This window comes from Notolepis coatsorum (assembly GCF_963971535.1).
Source record: "Notolepis coatsorum genome assembly, chromosome: 8".
In the NCBI taxonomy this organism is placed as follows: Eukaryota; Metazoa; Chordata; class Actinopteri; order Aulopiformes; family Paralepididae; genus Notolepis; species Notolepis coatsorum.
Window position 1 is genome coordinate 14,275,955 of NC_140172.1, and position 27,572 is coordinate 14,303,526.

General features: G+C 45.3%; 1 protein-coding gene across 2 annotated transcripts in view; it reads left to right on the forward strand.

Annotated features, from left to right (window-relative positions):
• Positions 1-27,572, forward strand: part of LOC311232945 (neuroligin-2-like) — a gene marked incomplete at its 3' end in the record, with an annotated part of 140,674 nt that overhangs the window by 10,974 nt on the left and 102,128 nt on the right. The window contains exon 2 of one of the 2 annotated variants that reach the window (XM_084319783.1): positions 12,678-12,731. The exons of the other annotated variant lie outside the window; for it this stretch is intronic. Coding sequence (XP_084175909.1) covers positions 12,678-12,731 — 54 coding nt within the window. The remainder of the gene's footprint in view (positions 1-12,677; positions 12,732-27,572) is intronic. 2 annotated transcript variants of the gene reach the window in all.

Consider the following 27,572-nt stretch of genomic DNA (forward strand, 5'->3'; position numbering starts at 1 on the left):
GCCTAATGCACAGAGAAGAAAAGGTCTGTATCTGCTTATCTAACTCCAGGGTAGATGGCAAATGAGCTAACTTCCCAAAAGTTGGTGTGTTCCTTTAACAGTGACGCAGATCACTCCACTGACACGTCAACACGGTAAACAACTGAGTACTATTCTATAGCTACTGATAGAATGTGACGTGTGACAAACCGTGACTTTTTTCCCCACATTCGAGTGGCTTTTATGTAAGCGCTACAGATGTACTGAACGGCACAGTGACGTACGCCGCCTGACCCGGATCATGCTGGTTATTGGTCTCACCTCATGAAGCGTTTAACTACTGCTACCGTTAAGCTTAATGGGGGGAGGAGGAGAGGAGGAGGAGGAGAGGAGGAGGAGGAGGAGAGGGAGGGGGAGGAGGAGGAGGAGGAGGGGAGGGAGGGGGAGGAGGGGGAGCAGGAGGAGCAGGAGGAGGAGGAGGAGGAGGAGGAGGAGGAGGAGGAGGAGGAGGAGAAGGAGGAGGAGGAGGAGGAGGAGGAGGAGGAGGAGCAGGAGGAGGAGGGGGAGGAGGAGGAGGAGGAGGGGGAGGAGGAGGAGAGGGAGGGGGAGGAGGAGGAGGAGGAGGAGGAGGAGAGGAGGAGGAGGAGGAGGAGGAGGAGGAGGAGGAGGAGGAGGAGGAGGAGGAGGAGGAGGAGGAGCAGGAGCAGGAGGAGGAGGAGGAGGAGGAGGAGGAGGAGGAGAGGGAGGAGGAGGAGGAGGAGGAGGAGCAGGAGGAGGAGGAGGAGAGGGAGGGGGAGGAGGAGGAGGGAGGGAGGGGGAGGAGCAGGCGGAGCAGGAGGAGAGGGAGGAGGAGGAGGAGAGGGAGGAGGAGGAGGAGGAGGGGGAAGATGAGGAGGAGGAGGAGGGGGAGGAGGAGAGGGAGGGGGAGGAGCAGGAGGAGATGGAAGAGGAGGAGCAGGAGGAGAGGAGGAGGGGGAGGAGGAGGAGGAGGAGGGGGAGGATGAGGAGGAGGAGGAGGGGGAGGAGGAGAGGGAGGGGGAGGAGCAGGAGGAGATGGAAGAGGAGGAGCAGAGGAGAGGGAGGAGGGGGAGGAGGAGGAGGAGGATGGGGAGGAGAGGGAGGAGGAGGAGGAGAGGGAGGAGGAGGAGGAGAGGGAGGAGGAGGAGGAGGAGGAGGAGGGGGAGGATGAGGAGGAGGAGGAGGGGGAGGAGGAGAGGGAGGGGGAGGAGCAGGAGGAGATGGAAGAGGAGGAGCAGGAGGAGAGGGATGAGGGGGAGGAGGAGGAGGAGGAGGAGGGGGAGGATGAGGAGGAGGAGGAGGGGGAGGAGGAGAGGGAGGGGGAGGAGCAGGAGGAGATGGAAGAGGAGGAGCAGGAGGAGAGGGAGGAGGGGGAGGAGGAGGAGGAGGATGGGGAGGAGAGGGAGGAGGAGGAGGAGGAGAGGGAGGAGGAGGAGGAGAGGGAGGAGGAGGAGGAGGAGGGGAGGGGAGGAGGAGGAGGAGGAGGAGGAGGAGCAGGAGGAGGAGGAGAGGGAGGAGGAGGAGGAGCAGGAGGAGGAGGATCAGGAGGAGGAGGGGGAGGAGGAGAGGGAGGGGGAGGAGCAGGAGGAGATGAAAGAGGAGGAGCAGGAGGGGGATGAGGAGGAGGAGGAGGAGGAGGATCAGGAGGGGGAGGAGCAGGAGGAGCAGGAGGAGAGGGAGGAGGAGGAGCAGGAGGAGGAGGGGGACGAGGAGAGGGAGGAGGAGGAGGAGAGGAGGAGGAGGAGGAGGAGGAGGAGGAGGAGGAGGAGGATGGGGAGGAGGAGGAGGAGGAGGAGAGGGAGGGGAGGAGATGGAAGAGGAGGAGCAGGAGGAGGAGGAGGAGGAGGATGGGGAGGAGGAGGAGGAGGGTATCATGAGGGCTAAGGTGCAGAGCATGTATTCATGATGCCAAAAAACATGAACAGTACCTGTATTGTAAAAATGGAATATGTAGAAAGAAAAAGAAAGAAACATTTATAAATAATATATAAAAATGAAATGTCTTGATGTCACAGGTTTGAAACTGACCTTTGTCAAATGGCGTCCCCTGTCTCTCTCTCATCTTTCTTGTAGATGTATATATATATATAAAACAAAAAAATAATATATAGAGAAATGCAGCGCATTTATATTATCCACTGTAAACTATTTAATGAAGTCGAAATGCTATGAAAATATCCCTTCCCCTCCTTCAAATAAAAAACAAAACAGGAATTGGTGGTGACCCCCGATAATGAGTGTGTGGAGCGTTTAGCCGCCGTTACTGTTGGAGCTCAGTACGTCCCTCTCTCTGGGGGCCGTTACTATTGGAGCTCAATGCGTCCCTCTCTCAGGGGGCCGACCTTGGAGACTGGAGTTCTGTCACAAGCGCCTCACAAGCGCTGCACCTCGCAGTAAATATGGAAACCACCCCCTCCTGCTGCCCGCAGCCACAGAGGGAGACTGTACACTCACTCACCCTCTCAGGTTGGATGTTTGTATTTGTGCACGGAAGCGCGCTTTGTGTACGTGTGTGTGTGTGTGTGTGCATGTGTATATTTATATATAGAGAGAGAGAGAGAACATGTGTTTGTAATAATATACTGTATGTACGTGCATGCACATACAGAGAGAGAGATAGAGAGAGAGAGAGAGAGAGAGAGAGAGAGAGAGAGAGAGAGAGAGAGAGAGAGATAACATGTGTTTGTTAGTGTATGTGTATCCTTGCGAACACGGGTGTGAAAGAGAAACAGTACGCGTGTGTGTGTGTGTGTGTGTGTGCGTGTGTGTGTGTGTGTGTGTGTGTGTGTGTGTGTGTGTGTGTGTGTGTGTGTGTGTGTGTGTGTGTGTGTGTGCGTACGTGCGTGCGTGCGTGCGTGCGTGCGTGCGTGCGTGTGTGTGTGTGTGGACATGTTTGTGTCTTCAGCGTTGCGTGTTATGTGACTGGTCCCTGGGGAGGGTGTGTAAAGGACCTCTTCGCCCGAGGCCTGCAACAGTGGCTCGAGTGGCCCCACAGGCTCTACCCCCCCCACACACACACACACCCCTCCCCTCCCGTCTCATGACTACAGCGATGTGAGTGAGTGACTGTCAGCCTAAGTGTAGTTGTAGTGTCAGTCTGGCCCTGTGTAGAGAGATGGTGCTCCTCTTATGCCGCAGGGCTGGACGGGGACACAATAAGACCGGCCCACCACCATCGGTCGGACACCACCCAGTACACCATCCTCGCGGTCCCCTACCCCATACCGTACCTACTGTACTATTCCCCCAAACTGAGGCTGAGACGATATGCTATTTGGAAGAATCGCTAAATCGGGACAAAATTATCGATAAATATTTATTATTATTATAAATAAGACAAATATATATTAACACATTTAATAAAATATATAATTGTTTTAATTAAAAATATTATTATCACACACACACACAAACTAACGTTAAATAATTGTTTTTTCTTTTTTTAATGATTATATATATTTTTTTACACAGATCGATTTCACGTAGTTATCGATAATTATCGATAAATAGATAAGTGGTCTCAGCCTTACAGTACCCCAAACCACTACAAAGCTGGGTAGTAAGTGGACCAGTGCAAGTGGACCAGTGTACTCACTCACTCTTGGCTGAATCTTGTTTTGGGTGGTGATGTAAAAACATCTGCATCATAGCAGGCTCAGGACGGGGCAAAGTAGTCTATAGCCTGTTCATCCCTGTCTCTCCCCCACAACCTGGCTTGACTAGACATAAGGAGGGAGAGATTATTACAATTAACTGGTACAGGGCGGTCAGGTGGCGTAGCGGAGATTGCGTTCGTCACCAACACCGGAGACGCTGGATTCGCCTGTTCGAATCCAGCTCACAGCTCCGGCGTTGTCACCAGCTTGGCTGGCCATTCTCACTAATACAATTGGCTGTATTAGAGGGTGGGAAAGCTGGCTGGGTGGGTCCGGGTCGTTGTAAACAGCGACTCCTACAGTTCGGTCGGGGCGCCTGCTCAGCGCGGATAGGATCTAAGGGGGGTAGTGTGATCCTTCCACACGTTACACCCTCTCAGTGAGAGTCCGCGCTGCCAGGTGAAAAGAAGCAGTTGATTGGCTAGACGTGTGTCGGAGGAAGCACGTAATAGCCTCCACTCTCCCAGACCGACTGTGGGGGGTAAGTGCGCAGCGACCAGGAAGGGGATTGGGAATTGGCATAACGACTAACATTGGGATGAGAGAAAAATCTGAGGAAAAAGGAGGGGGAAAAAGATCAATAAAAAATAAAAATAAAAGATTAACTGGTACATTCAGGTCCAGAATTGTTGGAATTCCCTGACAAAGATGTGCAAAAAGCTGTACAATTTAAACAATACCATACTGGTAATGAGCAAATAGTTGTTTATTCAATGAATGCATGGAGCTGTTCCATCTTATTTAATTTGATACTAACTACGCAGTTCATACAGATTTCAAGTATCCAAATATCAATCATGAATATTGCATAAGGTTTACACAGTTAATAGATCACCTTTTTGTTTTATATTCATGTTCAGAGAGGAGTAGTTGTTAGATATTTGTATGTGATTTATATGGCAATTAAATCAATGGTGTGCTTGTTTGTTTAGGTCTGTCTGAGGGAGGGCGTGGGGCTTAGTAAGAGATGTGATTGGGCCAGCCCAGTGTCAGTATAGAAAATGAACCAATGGGCCGGTCGTTGACCAAACGTTACAAAAGAAAATTATAAATCAAATTATGACGGCTCCAAGGTGCGTCGGCCCACCGGGAAAATGCCAGATGACCAGTCCAGCCGTGTGTTATTGTTGAGCCTTCAGGGGGTGTTGTGGCCCTAATCACACAAAACCTCTGAGATGGGAGCTTCTCACTTGCTAAGCCCAATGACACATGTACCTACAGTAGGGGTGGGCAACTTTGTATATGGTGAGAGCCACTACATTTCCACACTCAATCTGGGGGGCCGCATTGTTTATCGGCAGTCCCGCCAGTAGTACCCCATCACTCAAATAGCCCATAGTGTGTGAGAACTGGAGTCTGGAGCACAGCCCAATTGCTGAATACACGAGAAGAGAAAGGAGCGGTTTCAAGGGTGTTTAATGGAAATTGAGCAACACAGGAATTGGGGGGAAATAGAACGGGGTTAATGTTCTGTCCTGTGGCTGCCACGGCGGCAGTGAGCGAGCAAGTGGTCCTGGTGCTTGTCGGGGGAGCTGCTGGGTGGCAGCGGGTGAATAGGTGTTCCTCATCGGTAACGGTGACGTCCAGACAGGGACGCTGGAGCTGCTGGGTGGCAGCGGGAGATTAGGTGTTCCTCTTCGGGAACAGGTGACGTCCAGACAGGGACGCTGGAGCTGCTGGGTGGCAGCGGGAGAATAGGTGCTCCTCTTCGGGAACAGGTGACGTCCAGACAGGGACGGCGGTCCTTTGGGGCACAGGAGAGAAACGGGTTAGAGTAAGCCAATACACGGAGGGTATCTAGCAGTAGAGCTTGTGGCAGAGACGTCGTACCTGGGCAGTGGTAATTAATACCACGACAGCTTCTGGTCAGCGTCGAGGTGCAGATATAGTCCCCTCATCAGGGGAGGATAGGGTGCAGCTGGGGAGAGTGGGGTGCTTGCCCGTGTGTGAATTAGGGGGATGGAATACAGCCGGGTGAATGAGGGTGAAGGAAGGGGTGACTGAAGAAAGAGAGGATGATGAGGAGTGCGTAGTGGATAGAGAGGGGGATGAAGAGGAGCGTGTGGAGGACGTGAGGGGAAAAGGAGGGGGAGTGAAGTAGGCCCGTGCTGTGATTATGACAATAATAGTCACAGATGTGATAAATTAAGTCATATAAACTATTATAATTTGTTGTAACTTTGTTTTTATTCCATTTCAAACGCATTTAGTAATGCTTAATTTCAACTTTATGAATTTATAAATACAGCTGAATTTGAAAGTATTGCCGTGTAACCCAAATATATACAAAAATGACAAATGATAATTAAGGCTTCTATTAAAATAAATGTATGAACTTAAAGCCCACTGCTCAACAAACACAAAGCAGCATTCCTGCTGCATTTCACTACAACAGTAAATCAAAAGTGCAATAATAAATGATTTTGTTAAATGTATAAACTTTTATCCTGCTACTAAACAAAACATTCCTGAGTGCCTCCCATTGACCCTTTATCAAACTGGCATGACATTCACCCTCCCCCACAGTGGGTCAATAATGGTTCTGTCTTTAATGAGACACTTGTGGTCTCTCCTGTTGGCGCACAATAGAAGGAATGTCAACTTCAATGTTTGTGCATGCAATCTGCATTAGATGAAATAACGTTTAATTTTTGTATGTCCGTGCACGTACTTCTGCTCAGAAAAGTGCTGGGACGGCGTGGTACTGCGTGGCAAGACCACTGCACCCCTGATTATTAGTGACCCACAATAGATGGAAATTATGTTAGCGAACTTACCTGATGTATAATGCAGTGCAGCATTGGACACTCAACGCCACTCTGCCTTAGAAGCCCGGCGAATCCTGTGTGTTTTCCTTTCATTGCCGGTGCTCCATCGGTAACAACAGCGGACAGTTTATCAAACCCCCCATATTGCTGCACGGCACTTTCAACAGTGTTGAATATGTCCACACTAGGGCTGACCCCTATTAGTCGAATAGTCGACTAATCGATCGAAAGGAGCCATAGTCGACTGCCAACCTCTTAGTCGAATGCAAAAAAATAAAAATAAAAAAATGTATTATAAATATTGGCCTGGGGCCGCATGGAGCATCCCGGCATCCAAGCCAGGTTTCAGAGGGAGCTCTTTCCCTCCTTTCCCACGTCACAAGGCATAGATACATTAGACCTTGGTTACTTGTAAAATAGCTTGATTCTCGATTCTTCTGTTAAAAAGAACCAATGTGTGAATCAAATAAAATAGTTCTGTTTAAAGAGAAAGAGGCCTCTTGGGTCATGGACAGAGCATACTGTAACTTGATGCTGTTTTGTAAATGAGTTTTAAATGCGGTGACACTGTGACACACAAACATATAAAATAATGTCAAATTAAGTCAACAACTTACCCATAAAGAATGCAGAACTTTGCACGACAGACAACGTGTCGTGAAATCTGTATGTTGTTCGTGATGCCTTCTCTCCGGTGCAGAGTCATCGACACGATTAACAAAGTCCAACATGTACTCGTTCATTAGATCCGATGCATCAATTGCTGTTCCTGATGCAGAGAATTTGTTGAGTGCAGCTGCCAACGTTTGCGCATCCATCGAGTCTCGGAACAGCAGGACTTTTGTTGGTCTTTGTCTATCACATTAAAACTGTGATAATATGAAAAAAAACTAAAAACATGACAAAAAAAAATACCTTTGTTTGGCTCTCCCGCGAAAAGCCGTGGGCCGAATTGAGCTGGGCGAGGTCACATTTTCCCTTTATTACTTGTGAAATATCAAAAAAAAACTGAATCGGATTTTAGAGGATTTAATTCAAATAGTAAATGACAATAATAGACAATAATGAGTGTGCTCTCCCGTCATCCATTCAGAGTGATTGAATTGACACCAGCTGAGTGATGGACTCATTAATACCAGCTGAGTGTGTGTATATATAAGAGCGACCTTCACAAATAAAAATATTGCTTTCTTGATACACGGATTTCTGTCTCTCAGCGTTTTATTCCTTCTCTCTATACTGTATAGTCCAGGTTATGATGTCTAGCCAATACGCAATATCCGACATTCAACACACTTAGATATAAATGTAAGGTTTACTTATATAAAATGTGTAAAAAAAAGTTTGTGAGCTTTGGAGTCTTTCTTGGGGGGAAAACTATGAAAATTAAAAACTATGTACAGGCGTTTTTTTTTCACACACACAAACAGCAGGGAGTAACTTTCACACCTCTCTCTCTCTCAAATCAACCCCCCCTCCTCCTCCTCTCTTTCTGTCTCTATCCTACACATCAGCAGGGGGGCCCCTCCCCCTCCCTTCTGTCTCTCTTTCTTTATAGTGAGTGAGTGTTCTTCAGAGTTCTGTGAAAAACCATAGCCGGGTAAGCCTGTAAGCTAGCGGACCGGGAGATAGTTAACCGACAAGCTAACAATGCAAGACCAAACATTTTTATAGAATGGCCTATTGGAGGAGGGGAACTAAGAGGCAAGAGAGGCGAACAATGAGGCCAAACTGAACTGAATTTATAGACTACTGTAGGCTACATAGGCTATGAGCTTCAAAACAAGGAACGCACCAGCCGGAATAAGCCTCTGCTAGCGTGCAGAGAAGCTAACCAGCAGGCTAACTGGCTACAAACAATCAGCAAGCAAATTGCATAAAATAAGTACAATAAGTACAGTGTTGCTCGAGGGCATGTGAACCACCCAGGAATAGCCAGTCCCCAAACACCCCACACACCAATCCCCACCACATCCCCATCCAAGACACACCCCCTGATAAAGCATGTCATGACCGAAGGAAAACACAAACAGCCCCGCCTGCCACTCACATCGCCATGCACGGCGACAGGGATGCCACCCCCAGCGGGCCGCTCCATCTCCCCCGGTCATGGCGACCTCGCCACCACGAGGAAACCAGCGAACCCCACGCCCCCCACTCCCAACCTCCACGGACGAATGACAGGCCACGCACCACCGGGACCTGCAGCCACGCCAGAGGAGCCACGCGGCAAGGCAACGACTCCAAACACTCAAGCAGACAGACACAACAGTGGCAAAACGAGAAGGAGGCGTTGTGGCCCTAATCACACAACACCTCTGAGATGGGAGCTGCTCACTTGCTAAGCCCAATGACACATGTACCTACAGTTGCAGAAACCCTCCCAGCATCCAATACAGCAGTAAATACAGTCAGCTTTTTACTTTTGCGACAGGTCCGCCATTTTGAATCCGTTTGCAACGCAGATTGTTGCTAAATGTTCACAGAAGGTAGACACACTAACTGCGCTCCAATCTATGCCAATAACGTTCGGTTTTGTGATATAGTATCCCGAGCACACAGCAAGGCAACGACTCCAAACACTCAAGCAGACAGACACTACAGTGGCAAACCGAGAAGACGTGCAGCACCGCGGACGATCCGAGACGACACCAGGACCCCCGGGACCCCCCCGAAACAAAAGCCGTAGCGACTCCCCCACATGAAGAACCCACCACAACCCCCACAGCATCCCAGACCACCCATAATGCTACACGTCCCCCATCCAACCACTACCATGCTATCCGCCCAAACAACCACAATCGTGCCCCCCCCCCCCCCCCTCCCCGGCACAGCCACAGGCCATGGAGCACACAATCCCCCCCCCCCCCCCCCCACACAGCAGTCCTGCAAATGTCCGCCATTAAAGAACACACGCGCACCAGTCTGTGTGACTTCGTAAATTCTAGCTCAAACTACAAGCCTTTTTCTTTATCAAACATTCATATATCTAACATGTTTAGCACAACATTATTGTTGCACACATTCACAAGGAACCGCTTGTGAATTCCAAAATCTCCCCGAAAAGGTCGTAAGTGGAGCTACGATGGAATGTGCTTGTTGAATAACAATGATGGAAAAAGGGTCTGGAATGCTCAATTGCTTTGGAATGCATTTTTCAATTGAAATGGGAGGGCACAGACACGGTGCCACAATGGTGGCTCAATACAATAACTGTAGGCTTACCCAGCAAACAATCCAAGTACACTCAAACGACCCGTGTCCCCCTCCAACCACGACACGCACCACCAGAAACTGCATCCCAGATGAAGATACATCTGGAATACAAGTAGAAGAAGACGTCTTTATTTGTCATCAGATTAACACACACATGCGATGGGCGACCCACAGGAACACACAGACACACATGCACTGAGTCGCTGACGAAATGTTCTCTGCACCTCCCATCCCGTCATCCTTCCCCCCCCCAAGGGCAGCCGGGAGCAGACAAGGGCTGCAGCGTGCGCCGCACCCGGGGACCAATCCAAGTGCTCCTGTCCGTCTTCGTCAGGGCTGCGACAGTGTTCTGTTGTGCATGTTTTGGGTTTATCTTATCGGGAGGGGAAACCCTTGCGAGCACAGGGAGAACATGCAAACTCCACACAGAAAGGCCCGGGAGATCCCCCACCTGGGTAACTGGCAACACAGCAACCTGGTCACCAAGCGGGAATCGAACCCAGGACCTTCTAGCTGTGAGGTAACAGTGTTAACCACTACACCACTGTGCTGCTAAGACCACAAAGATCAATGCGCGAAAGACCAGAAAAACTATTTTTAACTAATATAAGTAAGTCAAAAACAGTTACAGACTGTTGCAGGAAGGCCTGCAAGTAAGCCTCTAAACTTCCCCTGTGTTATAGGTAGTTGTATGACTGTAGTTGTAATAGTAGTAGGGGCACTATAATGAATAATGTAACTGATTTTCCAAGTTGGGTCTGTATATGGGTCTGTATATATATACAGTGTAAGCCAATTATTTGAGCATGTTATATATGTGAGATAAGGAGGTAATTTCCCATTAACTCATTCAGCGCCATAGCCTGTCCCCATCTCTGCTCTCTAGGGTCAGCTTTCCATTGCCTATTTTCATCTTTGCGGATCTATTGTATATTCTATATTATAGCTATGGAGAAAATAGTCCGGCTCATTTGACAGACACTATTTGTAGTCCAATACGTAAAAAATTGTTAATTTCTTCATGTATACGTTCGCGTGTTATCCCGTGGTGAATATATATATTTCTTTTTATCCACTTTTTCTCCTCTTTTTCCATTTTTCTCCCATCCCAATTCCACTGTGCCAATTCTCCCCTCCCCTGTCTTGAACGTTGCTCGCATATGCCCCCCACTGGCCGGTTGTAGGGAGGAAAGAAGCCTTGCATCACGTGTCCCCTCCGATACACGAGGAGGCAGCCTGTCACATATTTTCACCTGCCAGCACGGACTCTCATTGGCGAGGTACCCCTGCCATTTCCTGCCTCTGCTGTGCAGGCGTCCCCAACCGACCTGTAGGAGTTGCTGTCCACAACGTCCAGATTACCACCCATCGACTTCCACCCGCTAACTCTGCCAATTGAGTTAGTATGACGACTGGCCCAAGCCGGAGGCAACGCCGACAGCCGGAGTCGAACCCGGTGCCTCTTGCGTTGGTGATGAGCGCAATGTCCGCTGCGCCACCCAGCCGCCCTCCGTGGTGAATATTGTATAGTTTCAGAGTGATCCGGGCTAATTCCTGGAAGCTGAGTTATGGCTATCTGCATTTTGCGAAAGTCCTTCACGTTGCTCGCCTGGACACGATACTATTTCCAAATCAAAGGTATATAGTAGGTATTATGTTTCATCATGAAGGCAAAGGGGGGGGGGGTTGTTTTGTGATGCTCTGATCGTCAGCAATGGCATACGTTTTGGAGTACGTGACATATGATTGTTGCCATCGATGTGAAATCATTGTACGATCAAAGTAGGATTGACGTCATATAGTCCTTACCTTTGCTAGGAGGTATTCCAAAATGAATATTCCAATTGTCTGATCGCGATTTCCAGTATTGATGTACATCGGGTCCCTGACATGAAATGGGACAAACTATGGATCAAGTGTGCTGGACGCGTTCCAAGTTGCTCGAATAAAGCCTTTCACTTGCCCGGGTCCAAATTATCCGCCCGGACCATATAAAATGTAACACACAGTGTGAAATAAGGTTTCAAATGGTAGGCGATACTGCCATCTAGCAGGATTCGGCCGGCATTGCAATCTCGAGGTTTCAGAATGAGTCCCAATGATACACAGAGGTCCGTGAGATTGTATAGAATATTAAAATCGGAAAAAAAGAAAAAAGGATCTAAAAATGTAATATTACGTGATTGGCGCTCAACCGCTGGCGGGCAATCACGTAATAATACGTGGTTGGCGCTCAATGAGTTAATGGCAATAAATAAATACCAGTGTTGATTTTGCCTATGATCTGCCAGAGAAGACCAACCCACTTTCTCATATAAGATGTAGTGGTGTGTGTCATATCTATCACCAGTGATACATCTAAGAGCAGAATGATAAGCAGAATCTAGTGGTTTAAGAGTCGATATCATGTCAGTTAGGGTACCTTGTGTATTCTGTTTACTTTTACTCTTACTCATGGTATATATTCAGATTCAAATGATTTATTGCCTATACAGTATTTATTGTAACATTATATAATATAACCAGTAGGGCATACAGACCCTCATCTGTTTTTATATAATAGTTAATAATGATATTGTTTACACAGTTTACATTTTTTGTATCATATTTCTGTATTCAGATCAAATCTCATTGCCTATATTTACGTCTTTATTTTTTACCCTGCCCGTACCTGTACCTCCCCTCTTCTATGACACCCGAATTTCCCAAAGGGGATCAATAAAGGAATATCTTATCATATCGTATTGTATTTTATCATATTGTATCTTACCTTACCTTACCATATCTTATCTTATCTTATCTTATCTTATCTTATCTTATCTTATCTTATCTTATCTTATCTTACAGAACAAGCTGTGGTTCTGGTGATGTTACTTGTTTACCTTTGTTGGTTGCATACTGCATAGCCCTTTGAGAAATGAGAGAACCGTGATCTTTTTCTCTCGGATTGCCATTTTTCTCTTATACTTTTTTTTTTATTTTTGCTATCTTGCAATCTTTTAAAATGTTGTCTCTTCTCCCCCTTTTTCGTCTCTCATAGGTCCGCTCACGAAAAAACACGATGAGTCTACGATGAACAGACCGCGGGACGAAGGTATTTCTTCTGCATGGTTTGCATCTTTTCCCTCTGGGTGTGGGGAGTTATTACGTTCACTGACATTCAACACATCTTTTTCCTTTGGGTGTGGGGAGTTATTACGTTCACTGACATCAGGGGTGTAAAGTACTTGAGTAATTGTACTTTGTTACAATACTTAAGTACTGTTTTTGAGGATTTGTACTTTACTGGAGTATTATTAGGTTTGTATGCTTGTACTTTTACTCAATTACATTTCAGAGAAAAAAAAACTACTTTTTACTCCTTACATTTAAAATGCAGACCTACAAAGTACAAATCTCGCAGGTCCAACCATTTTAATTAGTATATTTGTTTCTCTGGCCAAACTAACGTTAACGTTATTAATCCTGCGGCCGCACGTTATTTAAAAACAGCCAATCAAATCCCCATCAATGGAAAATGAACCCGCCCATACCCATGCTGATTGGTCCTTGTGCAAGACTAGAAAGTGGGGATCTTTGATTAAACACCTGCTATCAGAAGAATAGACTTTTAAGTACATTTAAAAGTAGACACTTTTTTACTTTTACTCAAGTGCATGTGTTTTTAGCCAGATACTCTGACTTTTACTTGAGTACGATTTTGAGACGGTACCCATACTTTCACTTAAGTATAATGTCTGGGTACTTTTTACACCCCTGACTGACATTCATCTTTTCCCTCTGGGTGTGGAGAGTTATTACGTTCACTGACATTCAACACGTCCATATGTGTGTGTCTCTTTGTGTCAACTGTCACCTTTAATATAGGGCTGGGCGATTAATCGATTTTATCGATTAATTCGAATGAATGATTTAGGACGATTTTGAAAAATGTAATCGTTTTTTTTATATATTTTTTAGGAGTCACCTTTTATTTTACAAACAGTGATGTTTGGTGAAAGTTAGATTTGCACTTTATTAATCCCAATAGCCAAATTCATTCCTGTTTGATGATCAAGAGGCACCTTTTATTTGTTTTAAGTGAAGTTTGGTGAAAAAGCAAGTTATTGCACTATTAATCCCAATAGGGACATTCATCTTTGTTTGATCAAGAATAACCTTTTATATATATATATATATATATATATATATATATATATATATATATATATATATATATATATATATATATATATATATATATTATTATTATTATTATTATTATTATTATTATTATTATTATTATTATTATTATTATTATTATTATTATTATTATTATTATTATTATTATTATTATTATTATTATTATTATTATTATTATTATTATTATTATTATTATTATTATATTTGTTTTAAGTGGGCGGCTACGTGGTGCAGTGGGCAAGGCACTCACCACGGATACTGGAGACTGGGCTCGAACAGGTTCGCCTCCCTGTTCGAGCCCAGCGCTCCACATTGCTTTCAGTTTAGCTGGTCGTCCGCACTAATACACATTGGCAGTATTAGGGGGTGGGAAACTGATGGGTGGGGATCGGGCGTTGTGGACAGCGACTCCTACAGGTCGGTTGGTGCGCCTGCGCAGTAGAATCAGGAAGCGACGGGGGCGGGGCCCCTCCAAAGCCCAGACCCCTGTCGCTGAAAGATCGAGCCGCGCAGGTGGAAAGATGCGACGGCTGTTACCTCGAGTATCGGAGGGGACTCGTGCTATGTATGACTTAGTCCACATTGCAGCCGGCTTGTGGGAGGCAAGAAACAGCGTTCAAAGACAGGGGAGGGTTGAATTGGATGATAAAAAAATTGGGATGGGAGAAAAATAGAAAATGGGAGAAAAAGTGGATAAAAAAGAATATTTGTTTTAAGTGAAGATTGGTGAAAGTTAGGTTTGCACTTCAATCCAAATACGGAAATTCATCTTGGTTTGAATTTTTTCTTTTTGTGTCAAATAAAAACAAAGCTTATTTGAATGATTTCTTTGGCGTTTCTAGTTTTCTAGAAAAAAATCGATTAAAATCGTAAATCAGATGTGGTGTGAAAAAATCTGAGATAAAATTTTTAGGCCATATCGCCCAGCCCTACTTTAATAACAACAGGCTCATTCTTGTACCGATATCCTATGAATACGTTTTTTTTTTTTTCCAGATGTCATCTACTGTACGTTCATAGCTAAAGACAGTAGAGGTACTTTTGGATTATGTATCGCATTCGCACTCCCGGAGTGATTTGGATTGATGGCAAATACGTGAGGTGTCCGGAATTTTTTGTTAGATATGGTTCTCCGTCTGAAGGTTTCAGTTTTCTATCAAATACCGTATTATCCCAAATATAAGACATGTGTTTTTTTTGTGACAAATCAGACCTGAAAAAGTGTGGTTGTCTTATATTCTCGCTCTAGAAATAGGAGGTGTTGCATTAAGGGAGCGATGTTGGATTGATGACTAGCACTTAACGAGTAAGCTAGTATGACATGATTGGTATGAATGGAATCCTTGTAATCTCAAGATTCATATATAGTTTAATAACTGGGCCCACTGCGGCCTTGAAAAGATAGTGATGTTAATTATGGGATGCTCCAGCAGCTCACCATTAGGTTGATAGTACTGTAGGCTATGTCAACCAAGGTCAGAACAGAGGAGGAGTCATAATGCCAATGTTAAGAACATGGTGATCAACGAGGCAGTATAATAGATATAAAACCTATCCAACAATTTTTTATTTTAAGATATACATGATGTTACTAATAGGTCTACCAGTCTACAGTTTAATTTAATTGAAATTTAATTTAATTTAAATAATACAAAAATAATAGCATTTTGTAGCTTGTGAAAACACGGCAATTTAAGTTAATTTCATTATCCAATGTCTGTTTGTATTACTGCTACATTCTGGACAGATAGGCGGTACTTGTTTTCTTTATGAAAAGAAAAGTATATATATTTTTTCCAAAATGAGTATTTGAAAAAAGGGCAGGGTTGTCTTGTAATCGTGTACACACACACACACACACACACACACACACACACACACACACACACACACACACACACACACACACACACACACACGTACACACACACATACACACACACACACGTACACACACACACGCACACACACACACACACACACACACACACACACACGTACACACACACGTACACACACACACACACACACACACACACACACACACACGTACACACACACGCACACGCACACACACACACACACACACACACACACACGTACACACACCTACACACACACACACACACACACACACACACACACACACACACACACACACACACACACACACACACACACACACATACAGATACACACACACACACACACACACACACATACAGATACACACACACACACACACATACAGATACACGCACACACACTCACTCTTGTTCTGTATTCATCCTGCCCCAATAGACACTCCTTTAGAGGGACTAGATCTTAACCGTCTGTAGTGTGGTTGTGAAAGGGTTAACCTTCTGTAGTGTGGTAGTGAAAGGTTAACCTTCTGTAGTGTGGTAGTGAAAGGGTTAACCTTCTGTAGTGTGGTAGTGAAAGGTTAACCTTCTGTAGTGTGGTAGTGAGAGGTTAACCTTCTGTAGTGTGGTAGTGAAAGGTTAACCTTCTGTAATGTGGTAGTGAAAGGTTAACCTTCTGTAGTGTGGTAGTGAAAGGGTTAACCTCCTGTAGTGTGGTAGTGAAAGGGTTAACCTCCTGTAGTGTGGTAGTGAAATGTTAACCTCCTGTAGTGTGGTAGTGAAATGTTAACCTTCTGTAGTGTGGTAGTGAAATGTTAACCTTCTGTAGTGTGGTAGTGAAATGTTAACCTTCTGTAGTGTGGTAGTGAAAGCTTAGCCTTCTGTAGTGTGGCAGTGAAAGGGTTAACCTGCTGTCGTGTGGCAGTGACAGGGTTAACCTGCTGTCGTGTGGCAGTGAAAGGGTTAACCTTCTGTGTATTGTCACAGTGAAGGGTTAACCGTTTGGTAGTGCGGTAGTGAAAGGGTTAACCTTATGATGTCGTGTGGCAGTGAAAGGGTTACATTTACATTTACATTTAGTCATTTAGCTGACTATTTTATCCAAAGCGACTTACAAGTTCTGTACGACATGTCATCAGGAAGGGCACAACTCTATCAGCTGAGTAACAATGTTCATCAAAGTGTTGCGTGTTACAGTGTAGGTTAGTTTATTAGGACAAGTGCATGCAGTAAGGTTAGTTAGGGTTAGAATTTCTTTTTGTTTTTTTAATTATTTTCAGATAATGGTTGAAGAAGAGCGTCTTTAGTCGACGGCGAAAGATTGGATGGGATTCGGCTGTCCTAACTGGGATGGGTAGTTAATTCCAACATTGTGGGGCAAGGACTGACCTGCTGCCGTGTGGCAGTGAAAGGGTTAACTTTCTGTGTATTGTCGCAGTGAAAGGGTTAACCGTTTGGTAGTGCGGCAGTGAAAGGGTTAACATTCTGCTGTAGTGTGGCAGTGAAAGGGTTAACCTGCTGTCATGTGGCAGTGAAAGGGTTAACCTTCTGTGTATTGTCGCAGTGAAATGGTTAACCATTTCAAGTTCAAGTTTCAAGTTTCTTTATTAGTTTTCATACAAAAGTACAGAATACTTTTATATAAAATTCTGTTTTGCTCCAGAGATTGTGCTAGATAAAAATAGATAAATATAAAATAAGTATAAAATAAGTATAATAAGTATAAAATAGAAGTCAAGTACGTAGACAAAAGTGTTCAATATATACATATATACAATATACAATGCAGAGTAGAAAAGTAACTGAGTTACAATACAATATAGTGGTGTAACGGTACATATATTCGTCACGCGAATTTACGGTACGGCCGTCACGGTGCGGTACGTGCCGCCATAGACGAATACGCCTCACAGCGCAAACATACCAGTCGCACATGCAAGCACTTGCGGGTTCCGTGCGAGAACAGCGGGCATTGCCAGGCACACATAGTCCGACTTCAGAGCGAGCGAAAGTGCACGGAGAAAGGTACATTTACATTAGAAGAACAGCTGCAGCCTGCAGGGTCATTACAATTGTAACGTTTTTTTGTTTTCTTGTTCGCCCAATAATGAAACCAATAGAAAGACACACACACACACACGCGCGCCGCGCATCGCCAACACACACACGCCGCGCATCGCCAACACACACACATGCCGCGCATCGCCAACACACACACACACACCGCGCATCGCCAACACAGACACACGCCGCGCATCGCCAACACACACACACACACCGCGCATCGCCAACACAGACACACACACAGACGTCGCCAACAAACAACAACAACATTCTCCTCCGCCGGACTCACGCTGATCAAATAAAAAAAAGAAACATACTTTTTGGGACTGATCATCTGAGCTCCTCTCCAGTTGAACTGCTATTGTGTTTAAATCCAAATAATCCTCTGCCATTCTGTCATCTGTTCTCTAGTATTCAGTCTCGTGCAGTTAAATCCTCTCTAGAAGTGAAACTGAAACTTACCAAGTAGGCAGTAGGCAATTAATTTACTCTGGATGCCTGAACACAGAATGACACCAGTATCACTGACTACCACGGCAAGCCTATAGAAAATTATTCTATTTAATAATAATAATTATAATAATTATCATAAATATAATATATACATTTAAAAAAATATATAATGTAATAAAGAAAAATTATATTAATAATAATAATTATAAATATTGGTTTTCTGTTGTACCGAACTCGTACCGAACCGTGACCCCAATACCGAGGTACATACCGAACTGTGGCTTCTGTGTACCGTTACACCCCTAATACAGAAATGGGATGAGGTACAATTTAGGTACAATTTCTAGTAAGGTGTAATGAGTTGATTATGAGTTGTAGTGCAAATTTTTTACCAATAAATATAAAGTGTGTTAAGTGTCTAAAGTGGGTAAAGTGGGTGCTGCAGTGAGTTGTTTGTAGTGAGTGTGTGCGTGTGGATGTGTGTGCTGTGAGTGTAGATGATGGGTTGTTACATAGTCTTATTGTCATTGAGCATCCTGATGGCCTGGGGATAGAAGCTCCTTCTGAGTCTCTCTGTACTGGCCATGAGACTCCAGTATCGCTTGCCTGACCGCAGCAGTTCAAAGAGGCCGTTGTTTGGGTGGCTGGAGTCTTTGATTATTCTCTTAGCCTTACCCATACAGCGCTTGTTGTAAATGTCTTGGAGAGTGGGAAGCCCACCTCCAATTGTGCGTTCGGCTGAACGGGCCACTCTCTGTAGTCTGCTATATTGTGCAGTGCTATTCCCAAACCAGGAGGTGATATTGCCAGTCAGGATGCTCTCTATTGTGAGTAGAAGTTCTTAAGGATCTTCTGATTCACTTGGAACTTCCTTAGGCGCCTAAGGAAGTGGAGGCGTTGCCGTGCCTTCTTGATAACACTGTCAATGTGTGTGGTCCATGTCAAGTCCTCCGATATGTGGACTCTGAGGTACTTATAACTGTTCACTCTCTCAACCGGTGCCCCGTCGATGCTGAGGGGGCTGTAGTCCCTGACCCCCGACCTCCTAAAGTCCACAATTATCTCTTTTGTTTTGCTGACGTTCAGGGAGAGGCAGTTTCCTGACACCACTGCGACAGATTCTTTACCTCTTCCAGGTAGGCCCTCTCATCGTTGGCAGAGATCAGGCCCACCACTACTGTGTCGTCAGCAAATTTGATGATTGTGTTGTTCCACTGTGCCACACAGTCGTGTGTGTACAGCAAGTAGAGGAGGGGACTCAGAACACAGCCCTGGGGGGCCCCTATGTTGAACGTGATGGATCAGGAGGTGCAGTTGCCTGCTCTAACCACCTGGGGTCTACCCGTCAGGAAGTCCAAGACCCACTGGCAGAGGTCATAGTTCAAGCCCAGGTCCCTGAGCTTGGCTATGAGTTTGGACGGGACTATGGTATTGACTGCTGAGCTGTAGTCGATGAATAGCATTCTCACATAGTTCCCCTGCCTCTTGTCCAGGTGTGATGCTGCTGTGTGCAGCACATGGGCTATGGCGTCCTCCGTGGACCTGTTGGGGCGATATGCAAATTGCAGGGGGTCCAGGTTGATGGGGAGGGAGGAACAGATGTAGCCCTTCACTAGCTTCTCAAAGCACTTCATGGCTATGGAGGTGAGAGCTACAGGGCGGTAGTCGTTGAGGCAAGCGGGCGTAGATTTTTTGGGTACAGGGATAATGGTGGACTTCTTCAGACAGGTGGGGATGACAGCCTGTTCTAAGGACAGGTTAAATATGTCAGTGAATACCGGGGCCAGTTCGTCGGCACAGACTTTTAGGATGCGGCCGGGGATGCCGTCCGGTCCTGCTGCCTTCCTGATATTCACTTTCTTAAAGGTCCTCCTCACCTCATGTTCTGTTAACCTGAACACTGAGTCTCTATTGGCAGTGCCCCCCCCCCCCTCCATTGCAGTGGTTTGTAGGCTGGTGTTGTTATTCACAGCCTCAAACCTCGCATAGAAGGTATTGAGATCATTTGCTAAGGAGATGTCACTGTTCAGCTTGAGGGAGGTGCCTTTGTAATCTGTCATCGTTCTGAGTCCCTGCCACATACCTCTGGACTCAGCCTGTTCAAACTGAAGTTCAACTTTATCCCTGTAACGCCGTTTTGCCTCTATTACTGTCCTCCTTACGTTGTAGCTCGCCGCCTTGTGTTCATTCATGTTGCCTGTCACAAGCCCAGCATTGTAGGCTGAGGTGCGTGCTTTCAGAGCCTCACGGACGGATTTATCTACCCAGGGCTTTTGGTTTGGGTAAACTCTAGTTGTGGTAGAGGGGATTGTTTCTTCTACCAGAGTAGAGACAAATTCAAGCACCGTTTCAGTGTAGTCATTAATATTGTCTGTGTTATCACGGAACACACTCCAGTCTGTGCATTCAAGTGCAGCTTGGAGCGCCTCCTCTGATTCCCCAGACCAACGCTGCACATCTCGCGTTACTACAGGGGCGCGCTTGAGACTTTGTTTATACTTTGGCATAAGAAATATGGCGTCGTGGTCCGATTTGCCGAAAGGACTAAGAGCCTGTGACTTGTACCCATTCTTAAATTGCGAGTAGCAATGGTCTAATATGTTCTCGCCTCTGGTGGGACAAGTCACATGCTGATAGAAATTCGGCAACACCTTTTTAAGACTTGCGCTGTTGAAATCGCCCACAACCAAAATAGCAGCGTCAACATTAGCTGTCTGAAGTTTATTTGCCTCGTTGTGTAGCTTCGAGAGTGCGACCCCAGTGTTTGCATGTGGTGGAATATACGCTCCGATCAGGATGATGGACGTTAACTCCCTCGGAAGAAAGAAAGTCGGCATTTGATTGTAATAAACTCCAGGTTTGGGGAGCAGTGGTTTGACCATTCCTTTGCGTTGCATGGATTGTACCACTCCTTGTTCACCATGAAGGCTACACCGCCTCCTCTCATCTTCCCCCGATTATTCTGTCGTTCGGTCCTTGCGGAGAACAAAGAAGTTATCTGCCGGTTCTATTGCATGGTTCGGAGTCAACCAAGTCTCGGTGAAACAAAAGACGTCGCCGTCCCGAATGTCCCTCTGGATTTGTAGTGCGGCAGTGAAAGGGTTAACCGTCTGCAGTGTGGCAGTGAAAGGATTAACCTCCTGTAGTGTGGCAGTGAAAGGGTCAACCTTCTGTGTATTGTCGCGGTGAAAGGGTTAACCGTTTGGTAGTGCGGCAGTGAAAGGGTTAAGGAAGCTAATTGACTTACAAATTGGGGAGTATTTCAGGTTAGCAGTAGACATTGACAACAAGGAGCTATGAGTACGCAGCACCAACCAGACTACACAGGCCATACAGATACAACTTGATTGACATTCCATGAGCAAGGTGAATGCAGAGAGATGTACCCTGTTCCGAGAAAACTCAGGGGACCTTGAGGACCAATTCCATAGGTTCCAAAATTCCATTCCAATAATGATGTAGTATAAGGAGGTTGCTTACCAATAGGGGCCTTACAAATGCACAATGGACCTGTCTCAAAACCCTGCCCTCTTTTCTTGATCCTCCAATCACAGCTGTCGCTTACCTCTGACTTCCTCGTACAAACAAAGTTTGTACGAGGAAGTCCGAGGTAAGCGACAGCTGTGATTGGAGGATCAAGAAAAGGGGCAGGGTTTGAGACAGGTCTATTACTAAATTTGGCAAAGCCAATCAAATTTAGAATTCAAATAATTATTGTTATTGTTATAGTTATTTCCATGGCCTTGGAAAGTTCAGTCAATGTTTGTGAACATAAGCTCCTCTCTCCTAAAGCCAGAAACCAGAGAAGTAAGACTCAAACTTGCAATGTTTTCAGGTATAAGGACAGGAGCTGCTCCATTGACAATGCATGGGAGACGGGTTTTGTTGAACCCACAGAATGTTTGTTGAGATTGTTTGTTGTTTTTATGCCAAAATCAGGTGTATTCTATAGTCGTGTTCTTAGTTCCAAAACAGAAAATGTATTAGCGCAATACCAAGCGGGGTTCTTTCGCTGTGTGATGGAATTATATATTCTACCTTTAAACTCTTAAGCCCGATTGGCCCGGTACCGGTACGAGATTTATTTGACGTCACAAATAGATCAATACAGTCCGTATTAAGTGATGTTGTGTTTCTTTTTCAAATGTACAGTTACAGCCATTAGGACTGTCTACCATACTACCGCAACAAATAAAGGATGTCTGTAGAATCAACCTTATTATACACATGACGCACATGTGATATTAATTCCGTACCGGTACCGGACCGCTCAGGCTTAAGGGGTTGCCCCCATTAAAGAACACACGCGCACCAATCTGTCCGACTTCGAAAATTCTAGCTCAAACTACAAGCCTTTTTCTTTATCAAACATTTATATATCTAACATGTTTAGCACAACATTATTTGTGCAAAAATTCATGAGGAACCGCTTGTGAATTCCAAAATCTCCCCAAAAAGGTCGTAAGTGGAGCTACGATGGAATGTGCTTGTTGAATAACAATGATGGAAAAAGGGTCTGGAATGCTGAATTGCTTTGGAATGTATTTTCCAATTGAAATGGGAGGGCACAGATAATTAGATAACATTAGATTAAAAAGTATTTTCATCATGCAGCACAAGCACAATACAACAAGAATAAGTTTGGCATCTAACCTCAAACTACATTCAAGCCCAGATGGGATAACAGGACGCATACTTAAGTCCTGTGCTAACCAGCTAGCCCCTGTGTTCACCACCATATTTAATCTATCCCTGGCGGAATCCGTGGTACCTGCCTGCTTCAAGGTGTCTACCATTATCCCAGTACCAAATAAATCCTCCCCAACAGGTCTCAATGACTACAGACCGGTGGCACTCACCTCTGTGGCCATGAAATGTTTTGAGAGGCTGGTTAAGGATCACATTTGTGCCTCCCTCCCCAGTGATATGGACCCTATGCAATTTGCATACAGGCCAAACAGGTCCACTGATATGCGGTCTCCCAGGTACTGCACAGCACCCTCTCTCACCTAGACCGCCAGAAGGGGGGCTATGTGAGACTGTTGTTCATTGACTACAGCTCAGCGTTCAACACCATAGTCCCCACCAGACTGGTGGACAAGCTGATCGAGTTGGGTCTGAGCTCCGCTCTGAGCGCCTGGATACTGGACTTTCTGAGTGAAAGGCCCCAGGCGGTCAGGGTGGGGGGTCAGACCTCCAACACCATCACCCTGAGCATCGGGTCCCCCCAGGGCTGTGTTCTGAGCCCCCTGCTGTACTCACTATACACACATGACTGTGTGGCCAAGTTCAGCTCCAACTCCATAGTGAAGTTTGCGGACGACACAGTGGTGGTGGGGCTGATCTCGGACAACAACGAGAAGGTTGAGGTACTGGAACGCTGGTGCCAGGACCACAGCCTGCTCCTGAACATTAGTAAAAACAAGGAGCTGATCGTGGATTTTAGAAGGAGACAGCAGGGGGGACACACACCACTGAGGATAAACGGGGCTACCGTGGACCGGGTGAGCAGCTTCAAGTACCTGGGGGTCCACATCTCAGAGGATCTGACATGGACAACACACATAGACTCAGTCGTAAAAAAGGCGAAGCAGTGCCTCTACCACCTGAGACAGTTAAGGAAGTTCAGAGTATCGGGGAAGATCAGTCCTTCTACTCCGGAGCTGTAGAGAGCATCTTGACTGGAAACATCACTGCCTGGTATGGAAACAGCACGGCACAGGAGAAGAAGGCCCTACAGAGAGTGGTACGTTCAGCCGAGCGTACCACGGGTATTGCACTACCACCCCTGCAGGTCCTATATAACAAGAGGTGCAAATCCAGAGCCTGCAGAATAATGAAAGACCCTCACCATCCCAACAACAGCCTGTTCAAGCTGCTGCGGTCAGGCAAACGCCTGCGAACACCAGCAACTAGGACAGAGAGACTTCGGCTCAGCTTCTTCCCCCAGGCCATCAAAGCCTTGAACACTGAACTCTCCACACACAAGCACACATGAGCACACACATGCTCATGCTGCACACGCTCACACTTATGGTCACTTTACAAAAGGAAAGGTCACTTTAAGAATAGTATAGTATAACTTGAGATTGTATAATATAGCATTGTATAGCAGTGTACATAAAGACCCAGTGCCTCATCCGTAGCTAACAGTGTATTGCACTACCACAGGACCTAGCATGTCCTACCACCATGCTCTGTAAATAACTCATGTACATATACCGGTATGCCCTACTTTGATTACTTGTATTATTGCACAATGTCTTTCTATTGGATTCTTATTATATTATTATTATTGTATTATGCACAATCGTTGCGGGCAAGACCCCCCGCATTTCATTGTATACTTGTATGCCGTGACAAATAAAACTCTTGACTTCTTGACTTGACTTGAAGTCAAGATCAATTGTAAACTGTATATAATAATAGTGACAAAATGAAGTAAGACAAATTCACACATTGTCATTATTATTATTATTATTATTATTATTATTATTATTATTATTATTATTTATTTCTCCCAAATGAACGCTCCGACAACCTGTCTGCAGGCAGTCGGTGCGTGCACGTCGCAACTCATTTAACAGCCGCTGTTATTGTCCCTCAACCAATACATCGATTGAATGCCATATTTTGTTGTATTTATTACAGTATTATTATACTTATTTAATTCAGAGGATGTCTGTAGAATCAACGTTATTATACACATGACGTGATTCATTCATTGCACACTAGTTTAGACATATTTCAGAACATGCTGCTCTATTCTATTCTATAAGAGAATCCATAATGCAGCAAAGTCTGTGACAGCAAAGACCAGTAGGGGGGGGGGGGGGGGGGGGGGAGGGGGGGTTACGGGTGGACACAAGAGCTATTGTTCACACCTGACTGCCAAGGTGTTAAAATGCTATAGGTTTGAGCTCTCCTCCCCCTTTGGAATAAAATACAAGCAGCTGATTCTGCGTCTGTTTGTAACATCTTGCTCGGACAGTATTTTTTACAATGTTTCTCAAGTATCTCACAGATCGCTTCAGTAATACTCAAACAAGCACGTCAGGGACTTGTGTGTTTTATTTGGGCCAGGGTAGCTGCAGGCGCTTCCATCGCACCGCGTCTTGATAAGGAGCTGCAGGCGCTTCCATCGCGTCTTGATAAGGAGCTGGCGGGGCGTTTCCGTATAGGCTGAATTTGTGTGTCGTGTTTGGGACATTGGGAAGAAATGCAAGACCTAATTATTGAGTCTTTATGGTTAATGTCTAGTTAAAATAATATGCAACGTGAGAACACGACCAACTCAGGGTAATATGGTTCAATGAATCCATTGATCGTATTGATTAAAGGAGAACTGCCCGATTAACCTCTTAAGCCCTATTTTCTGAAAATCCGCCTAGAAATACATACCTCAGTAAATGGAAGATTGCTCCACTTCTACAAGGTCCATTTGCATGTTCTTGGTATCTAGGGACATCTGTGGACCTCAGGGAATGTGTTCCCAGTGTCAGAAATATTCTGTCTCTTACTAGGCTTGAGTAAATTGTGATGAAACAAAGGAGAATATATATTATGATTTTTCTTTGCATCTTTGACAGTGAATAACTGTCAAGAGGTTAAGTTGCCATAATGTTCCATTAACTCATTGATTGCCACGCTGTTTTTTCATCTTTACTCCTTGGCGCCAGCGTTATTGACAATTTTCACGATGTTTGCGGACCCATCGTATATTCTATATTATATCTATGGAGACATAGTATGGCTCATTTGACAGGCACTATTTATACTCCAACAGCAGGGCCGGACTGGGGAAATAATTCATACCGGGAGATATAGCGCGAAATATAGCCCTAGTCAGGCCACTTTTTAAGCGGGGGCTCTGGGGGTCCCCCACCAGGATTTTTTTTGTTACAAAGACTTAATTTTCGGCATTCTGGTGAATTTTAGTGCATGTGAATCACAAACTAATGAGCCAACAATTGCTTAGTACAATGTACTGTTATGAACCTCAAATAAAACTGTTGTGGCACTAGCAATGCTACTCTCTCCACCTTCAAAAAGAAAAAAGCAAGAGCACAACATATTTGTCTATTTACTATTATAATACAGTTAACCACTCTCTCCACCTATTCAAACAGAGCAAGAGCACAATACCATATTCACTTTACTGATGCACTACCCATCAACAGTTAAAATAGCCCTTACACAAACATTAAATAACAGACCTTTCATTATTACAAAACTACCTGGCTCACTGCCTGGCTGTTACAGTATTCTGCAGAGTGCCATCTGCCATTCCATTCGCCGCCTCCACTGTCAATCAGTTGTATCGCCTGGTCCCGCCTCCACCAATCACAAGCGGCAGCACGGCTCCATTGTGTGTGTGTGATCCGAGGGAGAGAGTCAGATAGTTCTCCAACTCTGTCGCAGACAGTGAAATCCTGGTTGATCCCCACCCACCTAGGTTATCTAACTATCGCGCCGCGCCGCCGCCACAACTAGAAACAATGGCCTGGCAAAAAAAAAAAAAAATTATAAAGAAAAAAAAATATTAATATTTTTGTTTAATTTTTTCTTTATTTTAATTCTTTTATCTGTGCAGGCCAGGCCACCGGGAAAACTCCCGGTGCTCCCGATGGCCAGTCTGGGCCTGTCCAACAGGGACAAAACAGTTTATTTCTACATACCTGCTAAAAATCGCCCCGTTTCACAATAATCCAGGCTGGTTTTCTAGATCGTGAGATATAGAGTGTTTTGTGCGCATAATGCGCAAATCCCGCAGCTGCCCGCCTGAAACCTATATTATTGCTAGGTCAAAGGTAAACACGACCATGTTCCATGTTTCTTCACAAAGCCATCGGGGGGGGGGGGGGGGGGGGGGGTCGTTTTCCGACGCTGCAATCATTACGGTAAAATAGATGTAAAATAGACGTTACCTTTGTCCGCAGACTCTCACTCCAAGTGTCTTGAATCAGAGCAGGATCAATACATATAACGTTAGGTGGCCCTCGTCCGTTGTCTTCTTCTACAGTCTGCTCGGAGCCCAATAGGTTTCCTCATCGGCCGGTTTGACTATAGTAATTTTAGGATCTCGATCTACGAGCATGAACACAACCGGCTCCCTCCCCCCCCCCCCCCCCCCGAAGATGAAAAGTAACCAGAGCGCCGGTTTACACCATTAATGCGGCAACCACCGGAACCCACTCGGTAGTGCAGAGAGTCCTAAGGGCTACATCTGTGTGACTTGGCCATAATAAGGTAATTTATAGGCCTGATATTCTATATTCTATATTCATATTTTAAATTGCATGTATCCTGATGGCAAAATTCAGTACTGTATCTACAAAATATGCCCTTGCTTAGATTGTATGTACACTTGATCT